Source organism: Corvus moneduloides, chromosome 2 (assembly GCF_009650955.1).
Source record: "Corvus moneduloides isolate bCorMon1 chromosome 2, bCorMon1.pri, whole genome shotgun sequence".
In the NCBI taxonomy this organism is placed as follows: domain Eukaryota; kingdom Metazoa; phylum Chordata; class Aves; order Passeriformes; family Corvidae; genus Corvus; species Corvus moneduloides.
In genome coordinates, this window is record NC_045477.1 from 114,616,849 (window position 1) to 114,633,419 (window position 16,571).

General features: G+C 36.0%; 1 protein-coding gene across 1 annotated transcript in view; it reads right to left on the reverse strand.

The window, feature by feature from the left end:
- Positions 1-1,436: 1,436 nt before the first annotated feature.
- The window catches only part of CFAP47 (cilia and flagella associated protein 47), a 280,968-nt gene continuing 265,833 nt past the window's right edge, over positions 1,437-16,571 (reverse strand). Inside the window, exons 63-64 of the mRNA XM_032100897.1 lie at positions 13,359-13,527; positions 1,437-3,866 (exon numbers count right to left, since the gene is read on the reverse strand). Of these exons, the coding sequence (XP_031956788.1) occupies positions 3,645-3,866; positions 13,359-13,527 (391 nt within the window). The 3' untranslated portion in view covers positions 1,437-3,644. The remainder of the gene's footprint in view (positions 3,867-13,358; positions 13,528-16,571) is intronic.

Genomic DNA, 16,571 nt, shown 5'->3' on the forward strand with positions numbered 1-16,571 from the left:
TTGAGCCAGACATGAGCAGAACAAGCCATCTTGAAATCTGTGCAAAACCCTCTCCAAGCTGAGCTGCTAATGGCATCTCCACGTACCCTTGTGTCATTGTCCTGTGTGCATTATGCCAAGTAAAGCTCAGCAAAACATCCAACAATGAGAAACTCAATTGCTTTGTACTGCTTTGAAGGCATTTCTCTGACTGTATAATCCTGCAGGCCCCTAGGGCAGATGGTCCCCACTTCTGGACACGTCACATAAAACCAGGAGCTCAACGGCTGCAAAAGCTGCACGGTACTTTAACAATAAATTTAAATGTAGACCACATTCCCAAAGTCACAAGTTCTGTACTACACAATAATGTTGCTTTATAAGGTTTTAATCCTAGTTTTAATTACTCTGATAGATGAATCATTATAGGGAGACGGAGAGAGAAGGGAGGAAGAAATATAAATAAACACATGGTGACTACACTGGTCAGACAACCTGTGTTTCTGCTAAGCCACCAGCAAGCAATGCACAGCTGACTCGTGTGTGGCACATAACACTATGATTAAGATATTTGGCCATAAGTGCAATATTGACTTTGAAAAACTTCTTGTGTTTTATGAATTAGGTATTTCTATAAATTAAAATATATAAGTAGGTCAGTGGAAGTAATTTGAGATCACTAACTGATATTAGCATTGAGAAATTAAGAGCTATTATTTACAGTAATAACCAATACCTCTCCATTTCCCTGAGATTCTGCTGGGCCTACACAGATTAATGCAAAGGGGAAAGCTCCTTTTTTCATCCTTTTCAGAAGAAAAGGATCCTGATAGGTACTCTAACGTGGAGAAACAACATGTTGGGTTGGGTTTTTTTTACCAGTTTCTGATAGTGGCTGTCTTGATGTGGCATTAGGGCACAGAAATCATCGTGAGGGCATCTTCAAAAACTGTAACTCGAGGCTGTGTTCGTTCTCTCCCATCGTGTTGTAAGAAGATTATGATAATGAATAGTAATTTAGAATTAATTCAAAGCTAAATCATTTGGGCTGCTTTTTTCCAGACCTGAGCCCTGACTGAAACAATTGTGTTTAGCTCTATTTCCAACAGCTGAATTCTTCTGCAGATTACATTTTTAGGGTGCAGGGTGATGGTGAGCAGCTTGCCCAGCGGTTCTGCAGCTCAGATTTAATGGTGTGTCCAAAAGCTTTGAAGTGAAATCTTTAAGTAAAAAACCCAGCATTTTGTAATCTTTTCTCATGTCAAACCTTTCCTTCCAGGAGTTGAAACACTAATATTTTCAAAATGGCTCAGTAATTCTAGTAAAAAGGAGGAAGCAAGTAATGAATAAGAGTTATCATTCTGGAAATCTTCCAGTGCTGCTGCTTAGAAACTGGTTTTTAAGAGATATACTTGGAATTAGTCCTTGCATTATGAATAATACAGTCACCTCAGTGATGGAAGTGGAAATTATCAAGCTAGGAAGCAAAAAGAAATTTATTTTTAATAGTTTATATAGTCACTATAATCCATAAATGCATGAAGATATTATGTAAAACACTGTGGATGTTACAACCACACAGCTCAAATGGTCTTTCTTTAAATCACCTTTGCAAATGTATTCTTAATATCAGAAGAAATATGCTTAGTTCTGTTTAAACTATAAGAAGTTAGAAAAATACATTTTTATATTAGGTCCAAGTTCAGCTGACAATGGCATATCTTACACAGCTCAGAAGTGACCTTGTACACATTGAAAAAAACCACATAATTTTGTCCAGAAAGCACAGATTATGCATTAATCCCTTTTAAAATATATAATACAATTAAATTGTTCCTTTGAAAACACCCCTCTGGCATTATTTTATTGCAAATTTTCCTATGGATTTTTAAAAGGTTTAGATGTATGATGGAATTTGAAAATCTACTACATGTAGCAGCAAGTGCAGGCAAGTAAATTGGGCATGAAATTTCTGGAGTGAGCAGCATGTAATTTTTAAGTGATTCACCTCTACACCACCTGCTAATCCATTTCTTTTAGAATTACAAAATTTTGTGCATCTTGCAAAAAAGTTCCATTTTAAATAGGAAAGCATAACTTTAAAAGAGTGAAACAAGGATAACAAAGCTTTTATGAAAAAGTGTCACTGAAATATTTCCTGAACACCAATCATTAGCTGTGAAACCATTGCTGATCCATAAATTCTGATTTCTTATGGTCAGAGAAACAGTTGCTTCATTTATATATGCAGATAGACCCTTCCTATGAAATCCAGCTGCATTTGTGGTCTCAGCAGCATTTAAGATAAATATTGTAACAGCTTCTTTCTCCATGTCTTCTAGAAATATCAGTATGGACAGTATCTTTCCAGTGTTGTGTACTGAATTTATAAAGCTGATTTTATTCTCACTTCAGGTTACCTGGTTTCTGACCAAAATGGGGCACCCTGCATTTAGAAGGAGATATTAAACAGCACCATTGCTGTTTTATGTGTTCCCAACATTTTCTGTAATCGTTTCTCTAAAAATGTGTGGCATAAACAAAATCCTCAAGCACATTGCAGTAAAAGGGTTTTATTGGTGCTCATTTGCACTGACCTACATAGGTTGTTCTCGGGCTCCCCATTCCTGAGCAGTGATGCTCGTTCTGTATTGGAGCCAAGAAGACACTTAATCTGTGCCAAGCCATTTTTTTGTCAAAGTACATTTTGCCATCAAAATAAAGGCACACATACAATTTATGATCTGTTAGTAAAATCAGGAAAAACTATCTCAATGGAGAAAGGAGGCAGGAGTTATCCATCCAATGATCTTACAAAGCATGTCTGCATAGATCTAATTTTCCACTTTATATCAAAAGCAGAGAAAGCCTGAATTCCCTTCTAAAGAATGGAAATAGAAACACATTAAGAATAGCACCTCTGATCTGTTTATTGTAGGAAAAAAAATAAAAATCTGTCTCCATTCCTCACTGACTTCTCATAGCCTTCTATACTTGAATATTCTAAAGCACTCTGTAAAATATACCTAACATAAAATTACTGCAGCAGGACACTTTATTTCACTTCTATGCTTTGCATAATTATCTAAGATTTGAAGTTTTATGGGATGAATAAAACAGAATTGTTGTTTTATACACAGTAAAGATGTCCTAATTAGTGAAATTTGCCAAAACAAGAGAATCTGAAAGGCATTCAATCTCTGGACATACAACACACAACCATGTTTCACCTTAGCAAAATACTGCAATCTTTGGGTAAGGATTTTCTTGTGGAAAAGATCAGGGATTGCTGCTTGGTTGGCATGGGTGTAATGTGCCGAATGTCACACAGAATGTTCACTGAAACTTCCTATTACAGTCTTATTAAACCAATATCCCTTAGAAAGCAGAGCATTAGTTTGAGTTACTCAGTCTTCAGATGTATTTTTTTTAAACTCAAACTTTTTTCTCTGAACTTGCTGAGATCTGTATGACAGAAATTGTTAGGCATCCAAAGTCCCTTAGAGAAAAATAGGAATATTACTAGGGCTCAGGCACTCTGAATCTTCCATTTAAAACATACAATCCATGCATACTATAGCTGCTTGAAAAAAATTTAACAAACCCTATTTTTTTTTTTTTTTATCTGCAGAATTTATTTGTTCTCTCACCAAAAAATTAACAGATCATAACTTTCTCTGTTTCTTCCTAAGGACCAAAGGTGCCCCTTTGATTGGTGAGGATGCTCCAGTGGTTGTAAGTTTCAGATTTTCACGTACAAAGTTGCGCTGTCGGACTGTGGTTGATCCTATGTAGCTGCTGGTACAAACTACTTTTGCTGCTGTTGGTGGTGGTACACTCCGTGGAGGAAGTCCATTGATTACATATGTCCACTGCATTGATTGTGTCTGAAAATAATGAACAGAGAAAGAAAAAAAAAAACCTCTCAATCATCAGACACCTTGAAAATTTGTCAGTGATTTAAGAAGCAACACTGATTTCAAAAGATACTTATCCATTCCCATGTAATGTACTGGAATAACACAGAATGAGAATTGTGCTCCTGGAACAGAGGACTGAAATCACATTTAACTTTATTCAGGACCAGTCATAATAAAGATGAGAAATTTACCTTCCCTGGCTGATCTAAAATTCCTTTTATTTAGTAAATCCTACAGGTCTGTATGCTCTTCAAAGTGCTCTGAATGTTTTTCAAAGGTAACTGTTCCATACTACAACATAAACTCAGGTTTATTCCATAGGATTCACTTGCAGCTCTGCTGTCTGTAATAACGGTATTATCAAATGGTGGAATTTCCACATTAAAAGAATTAACAAAACTAAGAGAAAAGGATTCAGAGTATGCACAAGAGAATTGAAGCTTCATGTTGGAATCTCTAGTTGGAGGCATATTTATGTGGATTGAAAATGACACTCTTCATTTGCTCTCTGTTTATAACTGGTCTCTAGGAATGGAACATAGGTTTCCATGTCATGTCTTGTAATGCTTGAAAACTTGATACTTCCTGAGTACATGGTCCTTATTCTTTCTACATATACCACCTCTCCGTGCTTAAGGACTTTTATTTCTATGAGTATTAAGGGTATACTTATGTCTACCTCCCACGCTTTGTTTGTGTCCTGAAACAGAATTTTGGTCGTTAAAAACTCATGTGTAACTTTTGCAGATCTTCCAACCATTTTCCTCTCATAATGTATCACTTTAATTTGTGAAAGCAGGTCTTTATTCCAAGTCTTTAGCACTTTCCTATCATTACATCTGGAAAAAGGCATATTCCTGAGCTTCAGTTTTCTCTTCTCCCTTTTTTTTTAAAAAAACCCCACAAAACTACAAACTAACGACAGAAATATTACAAACCCAAAAGATATTGCAAACTCTCCAATAATTGTGTCGTTATGTCCAGCTTTGTATGATGCAAATGGACAAAGCATTGCATGCCCACTTTAGGCATGGACTGTCATCAATTCCCTCACACTTAAGACTGAAAATCCCAGGTTTCATGTTGGGGGCTTTTCTTTCTGCTTCTGAGATAAAACTAGTAGGGGAAGACTGAGTAAAAAATATGGCATATATAGGTCTATTAAAATATATTCATACAAGTGAAATTTGGCTTTTATACCGAACATAGAGCATGAACATAGTACACAGAACATACCAGACTCTCTGACTTTGCAGCCTCAGAGGAGGGGAGTCACATGAAATAAGTATTTCCAGATTCCCAAGGTCTGCCTTTCCACAGGACATAGCAGTGCAATCTCACAGATGTGCTGGCTGTGGTTCCAGAGCAGGTTTTTGGTGCTCTCCTGCTGTGTTGAACTACAGGGACACAGCTCAAAAGGTCACCTTTCTCTGCTGCTTCCAGTCACACAGTTTTATCATTACAGCAGGAGTTGTACTTCATGTAATTCATCTCCCATTTAAAACTAATTTAATCCTTAGAACAATCAACTGTAGATAGAAGCGTTACACCTAACATCAGGGTCATTTTTCATCTGAGGAAGCAAAAGGTCAGAAAGGCTGATATGCTCTCAAATTGATCTGGAAAACAGTGCAACAGTCAACCCTCAAAGCTCATGTGTTTTTTCCCTCAGTGTGGCTGGGTTTGTGGCACATTTGCTCATTACAGTGTGACCCCTCTGCTCCTGCTTTGCTGCTGGGCATGCCAGCACCGCAATGAGATCTGGCTTATAGAGACGTGCCACAATACCCACACAAATGGGGACAAATTTTCACACATCATAAATGCTATCAACGATCTCCAAAGCACACTGTGTGTATATTTGTTATTTATTGCATTCTCTCAATTAATAATGGTCTAGGTAAAGCACTACAAAAGCCACAGAGATGAGCAGTCAACCTTCTCCACCTCCAGCTTTCTGTAGAGTCATCCCATATTTATAGCAACACACAGAAGAGGGGGAAAAAAACCATGATAAAATGTTTCCTTGACTTCATTAAGTTTTTTTACATCAGTTTTATACTTGCCACTGAAAAATTTTGACTCTATTATGTTTATCTTTCTTATCTTTCATATGCTTCTTCCTGTCATTCTAATTGTTACCCTGTTCAGTGCTAAAGTATATTTAAGGAGTATCATTGCAAGAAGGTTTGAATTCATATTGCAGATATTCAACAAAAAGAAGTTTCAGAACATTAAACCATAAACTCTTTGGCTCAGGCTTTGTTCTCTGCTGTGCACTTATGGAGCATTTACATTATTTCACAGATATACTGCATACACTTACAGCTCCTAAATGCCATCATCATATGAATCTCTAATTGTAGTTTATATTTTATTAACTAAAAATATATCTTTTTAATGTATATAATATATGAAAAAAGTATAATTAATAATTATACTTTTCTGCACCAATGTTGAAAGAATACATGTGGGTTTTTTGCTGTGTATTTTTAAAGAAACCTCTACTTGAAAATTGGCAGTACTGATTTTACATCATGTCTGCTGAATGACTCACCTTATTCCAACAAGATTCATAAATGAGAACTCAGTAGATATTTTACCATACATACATAATTTTTCAAAATTTTTACTAGTATTCTATTAAATCAAAATCTAATTTAAATTTAGTATTATTCTGTGTAAAACAGGCAGATTAACTTATCTTTATTCTCAGCCTTATTTAATGCTGTGAAATGAATTAGTTAACTCTACTGTCTGTAAAGGTAACATTCAGCAAAAGCAGGTGTGACATGAACCAACATCAGTATCTTAAATCCAAAGATAAAGCTGTCACTTAACAAAAGTAAGTGGCTCTCCAAAGTTAGCTCATTATTTTATTAACTTCAGTACAAAATGAAATGGTTTATCTTTCTTTAATAGAGCAGATGAACAATTTACTTTAAAGATAATTTAACCTCAGGGTCATATTTGCTGTGTGCAAGTCTCATGGATTATTTCAAGGTCAGAGAAAAGATCTGAAAGGTGTTTCAGCCAGTGATTAAAACCAAGTAGCACGTTACTAAAAAAAATAATTTCTGTCCATGAAATTCACACATATTGCGACTTGACTGCCTATAGTATTAGTAATAGGGGGATTTAGACAAAAATAGTGGGCTATGCCATCTCTCAACTTCATTTATCATCAGCATCAAACAATAGATATAGACTTCTGGGTAGTAATAACCTTTTTTTAATTTCCTGTTTGCTACAGAAATAGCCTGGATTGTATGTTCAGTGAAAAAAGAGGGTTTGGGCTTGACTTGCCAAAAAAAAGCTGCCTATTCTGTTGCTGTGTCAGGTGTTCTGTAGCAGGAGACATTGATATTTCCCTGATGGAAACTCATTGGCTTCAGTGGGGAAAATATGGGTGTTATGACATGAAACCTTTAGGTAGAATTCATCACGTCAAAAGGAAGAAAAATAAAAGGGCAGTAAAACAAAAAACTCCACCCTAATATCTCATCTTGAACTATGGCAGTTCGTCTATTGTAAATCAAGTGCCATCATCCAAGACAATTGGAGACAGTCATTGTGAAAAAATTGGGCATTTATGTACTCTAACTGAAAAAAAATACTGTTGTGTCAGCTCAGCATTTTGGGCTAAAGGGGAAATGAGTGACACACACATGGAAAGGTGACAATAATCCTCACCGTAACTTGAGGTTTTTTGTTTCACTTTAGAACCATGAAATCAGTAATTTTCAAGGCAACCTAGATTTAAGTAATTTTCAGTAAACCTTAGACACACACAAATGTCCATTTTACTAGAATACTTAATTTCCAAGGGCACAATATTGGGGTTTTTAAGAGCTGCTGAAGCCATAAGTATTTTTTTCGGGATAAGTCTGTACAGCTTAACTACAGTAATTATTCTAACCAATATGAAAACTGCAGCAAGAGCAAGTCAGTCAACTTCAAAATCCATGCAACTGCATCAAAGCTGCTGCTTTGGGTTTCCAGGTCAGACAAGTCACAGCAAAGGAAAACACAGATCATCACAGTTTCAGACTTTTCTGGAATCCTGAAGAGGAGAGAGAGAGAGAGAGACTTCCAAAGGTCAGCTACATATGACCACAGAATTATGATAGAATATTTTATTTACAAGCTGTATTTACTTGCCTCAAAAGTGGGCCAAAATTTCCCAAATCTTCTTCCTATTTTTAAGGCAGTGCAGTTTATTGGGTCAAATTTAGAATAATTCTAATACTAGCTCTGATAGTAACAAAGTCTAAAGATGAAGGTATCAAATCTGCTGTAATCTGTACTATGACTAGAACAGAATTATAAAAGAGAAACTCTGTTAAGAAGATATATCTGATATAAACCCAGGTAGTTAAGAATCCAGGCTCCCTGTGATGCATATCTAGGCCTATTTCACACGCAATTTAAGAAGAAAGACCAGATCATATTCTGAATGTCCTTGACAATCTGAGGGAGGATTTCTTGTTGAAATGAATGACTTTCTTTTTTCAAAACCTCAACATTCCTGAATCAAAATGTGAAGAGAATAACAATTTGGCTCACCTGACTGGAGTAATGGCCATCTATTGAACTAAATCTCTCTGAAAAATGTTTTTAACAATTAAAAAATGAAACACACACCGCCACTTCTCACTAAATAACATAAGCTATTCAAGTAAGTCATTTAATCATCTTGATGGCTGACTGAGTAATGTTCATGAAGGAATTTATTCAGCCAATACTTGTAAAAGTCACCAAATAATTTATATAAAAGGCTATTTTTTTTGTATCCAACCCATTTTTACTGATGGCTCATGATTCATAGGATTAATTTGCAAAACACAGATTATCCACGGGTGTTCACTGTAGGCTGGAAGTGTTACTGAAGTACATGGTAAATAACTGCCAAAGAAATTTGTGTTAGAAAACTGGATTGGGAGCAAGGATCAAGAATTTCAAGGAACATTGTATTCCAATTAGCTTTCAAATAGTGTTAACCCAGAAAAATAAAAATAAAATTTGCAACACTTCCTAAAAAGTTAAAACACAACAAATTACAGGTAGTGCATCAAATATTTCCTGGCCATTAATTTATACTTCAGTGGTGACAAACAAAAAAAATGACAAATTACAATCAGTGTATACAGAATGAAATTAAAGCAAACCTTTGTGTGAACTGTGTAAGGGAAGAGCAAAAGCAAGAAAACTCATGGATCAAGATAAGAATGGTTAATAAGCGAAGGAATGAGGGAGAAAAAATCCCAAAGCAATAAAAAACATGTCCCACAAGCAGATAAATGCCTACCCAGGCTGTAACCAATTTCTAATGAAGAAGATGGATAAGAATAATTTTCTTAGCTTAGAGAACATTTCCAGATATAATTAAAATTTATTTAATTGACTTCTTCAGTTCAAATGTGTTTCACATTATTGCTTAGACATTATACAATCAAAATCCTCCAGGACTGACAATAGTCTGAATACCCTCATAGAGCAAAGATTCCCACATTATTATCACCTTTTGCCATTATCAGAACTGTAAGTCTCAATAAGCAAAGTAAATTTTCCTCATGCTTGTGAATCAAAAATGTTGAGTACTGATTCAGCACTCTGCTTCTAATCATAAAACTGAAGCCAACACCAACACATATCTTATCTAATGGGAAACTATTTCAATTCTAGTAAGTTACTTACATTTTTCCTTGCTCATTCTTTTCAAAATATACAATTTAAAATAACATTAAACTATGGTAATTAAGAAATCTACCAGGAACAAGGCAGAACATATTTTCAGCAAGCTGCTGAATATGTAACAGTACTGTTTTCTGTTAAGATATGCAAGTTTGTACAGACAAGTTTAGAGAAGCCACACCTGGGTACTGTGGTTGGCACACTGCACCATTTATTTGCAGAACAGCATGACAAATGGTTTTGATATGCTATCTTCCATAGGCTAAGTTAGTGATTATTCAGTAATAAAGGTGCACAAGCCTGACTTCTGGAGGGCTTGATAATGTTACCTGCAATCTGGTTTATTCTGACACCTATTTTATCATTTAAGACTTATTGTGTGTGCCTTCTGCTTTAGAATATCTCAGAAGTCTCACACATGAATTACAAAGCAATTGCTCTGGTCTCCAGCTGAATTCAGCACAGTAAAAGGAAATTAACTGCAAGCCAACAGGAATACACCTTTTTCCAAGGATTCCCAGCCTCCTGAATGCTCCGCCTTGTTCCTGGCTGTGATTTCTGCCCCAGCTGCATCTTGCCTCAGCCTGACTGGCACATCACAGCTCTGGGATGTCACTGTGGCTCAGGAAGTCCCTTCTTTCCTCACAGCACTTTACAGCTTATCTAAGAACTGTGCTCTCTTCACTTACTTACTATTAGGGGTAATGCTTTTTATTTTTCAGTCAGAACTTCCCTGTTTATGAAGGCAATTTTAAATTTAGAAGTTTGATTGTGGAAAAATATCTATTTAAAAATGCTGTTCAGGCACCATTTCACTGTTTCTTGCCTGTAGCTCAATTAGGTTGTGATGCCCTCCTTCAAAGCTACAAGCTTTTTCAAAGAAACAAGCATGATTATTTTCCTTACTGTCTTTCTATAATATTTGTAGATCATTCTTTGATCTACATAAATTTCTAACATAATTTTCTATGTCACTTCTGGAAAATTAAGATTCCTAGCAACTATTTAAATAATTTTCTAACTTTAGTTGTTTTGATATGCAGTTGACTGAGAACAGAAGTTTTAATGATGGCTAAAGAACCTTAACTGCTTCAGCAAAGTAATTGAGCTTTCCTGCCATTAATAAAATCTACTGTAAGTATTCGTGAATATTAAAGGCTCAATGAATCCACACCATATCCCACAAAGTACCTGATTTGTGTGCATAAATATAAACTAGACAACATTATTTCAATTATAGATATACATTCAGATAATAAAATGTATACATTAAGTTCTGGTAGAGACCGACTGTAACATATATGTTAATGCTAATTAGCTTCTCAGCACTGGGTTCTCAGCAGGGTAACAAAACAAAAACATTGTACATACAATATTTGGGTTTAATGTTTAAAACAAATGAGAAAAACATAATTGTAGGATCTTTCTCCATAATCCTAAACTTCCCTTTTCCTTTACAACACAATTGTAATGATGAACACAAACTGAAGAACTTACACTGCCATCTCTGCTATTTACAGCTTAATTACCACTGTTCATTGAAACACACCAAAATTAAAAATCTGCTACTCACTGTTCAAAGAATTTAATAATAAAAATATGTTAGTGTTAGGACTATGACTTTACCCTTAGAAATGCAAAAGACATTTTAAAGCAAGTGTGCTGTAGTCCTTTATTGCAGCAGCAGCAGAAGAGAGGCACTGCAAAAGAAAAGAAGCTTCTTCACTTCTAAAAATAGCCCAAAGCCTCAGCCAATATATTGGCTAGAGAGGATACATTCAAGAAAGGTTCTTCAGTGTTGGGTCCAACACTAATTGCATTTCACCACCTCCATTGTTATTCCCCAAATAAGAGTGATTTAATACTGCTTGTATTTAATACATCTAATTAAGTCTGTCTCCCTCAGGTCACTAATGAAAATGATTTCAACAAACACAAAAGGCAAAAATGAGTATCAGGTATTCTCAACATGTCATCAAACCTTATTTCAGATCAGTGCTGAGAGCACAGCAGCCAAATCACACACAGCCACAGATGCTCTGACTTCCATTAGAACTGCAGGAATTAGAGCTTGTGTGGAGCAGAAAGGGGCAAGTCTGGAGTATACAAAAGGGCTACCAAAAAGAGCAAAGAGAACACAAACCTCGTCAAAACATTACTGAAACCACTTAATCCTGCAATTTGAATAAGAATGTCAGAAATATCTCTAACAGACTGTGATGGAGTTGGTCCAATACATGTTTGCAAGTATCAAGAGTCCTTGATGGATTTTTAAATGTCCAAGAATAGATTCAACAAGATGTGATCTGTTATATATATATATGCAATATGTATAAATAACTGACTTCCTGCAGCCACACACAGTACCAGAGGTGGAGATGTTAAGAGCTGTCTGCCTAGATCATAACCAGAGACTGAGGTGTGAGTGGATATAGCTTAAAATCCAATTAGACCAAGACCATCTGTACTGATAAATTCCTAGAAGAAAATTCTGGATTACTGCCTGAGTTCTTCAAAAGCTATTAATAACCTTTGATCATTGTGTTTGTCCCATTCCAGAGAGATTTATGGTTAAATCTCTTTGTTAGTGATGAAAGCTAAGCCAAGGACAAGGATAGCTAGTACCTCTATATGTGCCATGCCAAAAATGGGAGTTCAGTTCCAGAACTTCATTAGAAGTTTCTGAGCTCTGTAGCTGTGTCATACAGCATTTTGTAAATACAAAAGAGCACAGCATATATGCAGTCATCTACCTTCTTTTTCAAATGGAAGAGTGATAAGCATCACTGCTATTTATGTAAAGAGATTAAATTAATCAAACATTTAATACCATAAAAGAAAATGAGTAGGAGGGATTGAAGGACCTTGTTTTTCCAGGATTTTAATTTCTTACTGCTGTACAAGTTGTCACTTGTAGAGATAAAACACTATAGCAGTTTTCCATGCATCTTTTTATCAACTTTGTTTTGACCATCTTATTTCTTAAATCAATATTGCTGTTTCACTTCTAATATAGTAGCCTGAAAATACCAGCATGCAGTAAATAGACCTGAAGTACAAACCATGATTTATAGAGAATATGGGGTGTTCACCCCTGCTGTGTGTTTTCAACACATTCCTTCTAAAGAATAACTTAACACTTGAAAATTAGTTTCTGAGAGATTTTTACTGCTGAAGAAATACATGTCTTCAAATGTTTCCTGACCTTCAGACTTACACAGACTACTTGGTTGCAAATAATTTTTGTCTATTTTGCATCTTGCTTCAAAAGAGCTATTCCTGGCTTTGTGCTCTGAAATTCTATCTTCTACAGTTTGGCACCTGCCTTCTAGAGCCTTTGATCCTGTAAGCTGTATAATACAATTAAAATCAACAACCTAGGCTTCACATCTTCAATTAATTTTATATTCTCCACCAGTTCTTAACAGGATCATTTTGATTCTCTGTGAAGGCCATGTTGTCTATGGAGTTGGGGCAAACATATGAAGGTAAATATCTGCCTCTGGTGCTGACAGCAAAAGGATAACATAGAAATTAGAATGCAATATAATACAGTGTAAAATACAGTGTAAAATGCGTTATGTTTTTCCAGCTTGTAATGAGTCAATTCTCAAAATTTAGTTTTACTCTTGTCCACTGTGAAGAGTAGTGAAACAATCACAGCACATTCACTGGTGTGTTCTAGTGCTGCTCTTTGGTGCAGGATTTCTCCTCCTGCTGGCACTCCTGGAGGTGTATTTGTGGATTGCTCTGGGGAAGGCTTACCTCAATGACCAGTGTTGCTGTGTGCTTCTTGCCATACATCCTTGGCTTGTATCCCACTGTTATATGGGTTCCCACAGTGCCTTCTGGGAGAAGTTCTCCAGCTTGTGGCATCACAAGGAAATCGGGATCGCTGCCCGCCAGGAAGTGGGCAGTGAATGGCTCTGGGTCCCTACGGAAAAGCACAGGAGAATGTTGTGCCTTGTACAGTACCTTAACAGAATTTATCTGCAATCCAACATTTAGGCCACCATGTGGCATGACTCAGGAAACATGACATGGAACAAATATGGAATATTAACAGCATTCTTACTTACAGAATAATTATTCTGTAGTAATTGTTTATTCATACACAGGGACCTGCATACTGGTATTCAATTTCAAACACATTTACATGTTATTATAAATATTATATTAACTATGGAGTAATGAAAACATTTGCCACTAGAATAAAATGAATTATTTGAGTTGTAAAGGTATAATAATAGTGATAGACGTAAATTCCACATCAGAGTGAAAATCCACTTTTCCTATTAAAGCACTCCCCTTTCCAACAATCAAATAAAACTGACAAGCTACCCATTTTATTTTTATGACTAGAACTGAATTTGCATTCTGGCAGCGTTACTACACTAGGAGGGAGTTCTGAAAGCCTTGAAATGAAGATATGAAAAATAATAATTTTTTATTACTGTTTTCACATTTTTCATATCCCATCAACTGAACATTTTTAGATTTTGCAATAACATAATTAGGTTCCTCTATTGATATTATTTTATATCTCTTATCTCAAAGAATTTCTGTCACAGGTACTGCAGATCTTGTCTAATGCCTTGTTTCACAGCAGTGCTGCTGGACCCAAAGAAAATCCCTAGTCCTGGTAAAGACAGCAGCTGAGAGCTATAAAACAATCTTAGGCCAATCCCAAACTAAAGCCTGTCTATCACAGCTCCTCAGGGACTACTTGCCATAAACATTCTCAGCATGAAAAGAATGTACGTTTCTGTATTTTCTGGTGAGGCATTCTCATTTTAGCCTTTATATGTGTTACTGAGGACAACTCTATCACTCTCTGGACACAAGGAGAACACGGGAAATTGAAAGTAGAAATACAGTGGGGTGCTCAAAAATTAATCTGCAACACCCTGGCACTGCACAGCAGGGCAAGTATTGTGCATGCTTAGAGGAAACACATTTTCAGTTGATAAAACCTGAAGAATGAAAAGCTAACAGTATCTCAGAGAAAAGCTCTTCAAATCTGTTTATTTATGGACTGTCACACCAGAAATAACACTTTTCAAAGAAAATACCCACAAAGAAATGAAATTTAATATTTTATGGCAAGTTATATCGCTGCAGAAATATTCCACATTTCCTGGGCAAGCGCTATTCTGTGGGTGGCATGCTGGGCCTATGTTATCTTGTTTAAAAATAACCCTCCTTTGGAATATGTTCTTATGGGAGGCTGTACTATATTCAAAATGCTCTCGTGAAAAAAAGGTCACACTGCCAGTTTATAGAAACAAACAGTGCAAGTGCAGAAAACAGAAACTGAAAAGCTTCTGTTGCCTCAAAAGAAATTAACTGATATTTAGCAGTGCTGTTGGACTTGGGTGCATCAGAAGATTTAGCCTGGCTTTTCCTTCAGGTAACAGCCAGGTGAGCAAAACTACTGAATGTCTGAAAGTACATTTCCAGTCTTGTGACATCAAACTTATGCTAACAACCTCTTTCTGTGGTGCCTAAAGCTGTGCTGCTGAGTTTATAGCCCTGAGCCATCAGCACCAATCCTGCTGGGCCTGAGTTCCCATCCATATGCTGGATAAGCCTTGAATTTTCACATCTTTATTTCCCACAAGGACTGCTCAGCTGTGAGTGCCTAGAGCACACCTACTACACACAGACACACAGACACAGACAGCAGGCACTGGATCAAAAAGAAATGATGTTTCTAGACCAAGCAGCAGAGTAGAGCACTCATCAAAAATGCCTGAGATAAACATTCAAACCATCATTCTGAAAACAGAAACCTGGACACGGCTCTTCATTTCCAACATCACTGCTCTACAGGCTGTTCAGGAACATTTTAAGGCAGCACTTTCTTTATCTCCCATGTTCAGCCTGTTTTCCAGTAAATAGTTAGGGATGACAACTCCTAAAAAGTGCTTGGTGTCTTCATAAGACATCCAAGAGCATGACTTGGACTACAGATGTGATGATGAAATGCTAAGGGAGATGAGGCAGGGGACAGGCTGCATACACAGGAGACACAGGAAAATACAGATTTCATTCCTGCAGAAATTGCCTCTTAGCAGGGTGTTATGCAACAGTAGTTTGTTTCAGGGGTTTTTTTAAGAGACATCAAAACAGTCAGAGTCACAGAGGAGAAAAAGCTACAGTTTTTGTCCAGACAAGGGGACCAGACAGTTTAAAGTGAAATCTATAATTATGCACACAAGATATCAGCAGGTCAGAGAAAAATTATCTTATTACATCAATCTTTTCAGATTTTAATTTTCATAAAGAAAAATAGAAAGAAAAAAATAATAAAAAAGCTTTAAATAAAATCTGCATGCTTCTTGACAGCATTATCACAAGGTACTAGAGGCAGTTACAATTTTGTTCATGTTGAATGAAATACATAAAGGCATATGAACCTGCATGAACACATATAATCACAGCTAAAACCTCCCTATTCCCAAAGCCTGTCCCTAATATTAAACAAAAGAGTCAGGGCATTTCCTGTATGCAAAATGTTTCACAGAGTATCAACTATATCCAAATAAGGAAAATAGAAATTTTTGACAAATTAAATGTATAACCATAATATGATAGGCCAGCAGGGATTCTGATGAAGATGGCACAAAAACTAGCAATTAAAAATTTACACATAGTCAGAAGCAGGAACCTTTCACTGATAAATCATGCATTGTTTTAAAAATAAATCTAAAGATGCCTTCTCAAGACAAAACAAGCAGTGTTTTCACTGCTGTTCACATTAGGGAGATGAACTGGCATGCTGGGTACCTCACAAGCATAAGTAAATTGCTTTCTCTTTCTCATCTTTTATAATAAACAGAAATCTGAAGATGCAATTCCGAGAATAGCATCTGAATTTCAGACATTATCATGTTCTGTGTCTGTATATTTAGTGTATAATTAAAAATTAATAATTATGTTTTTTTAAATGATTAAAATTTAATTCCTCCTTTCTGA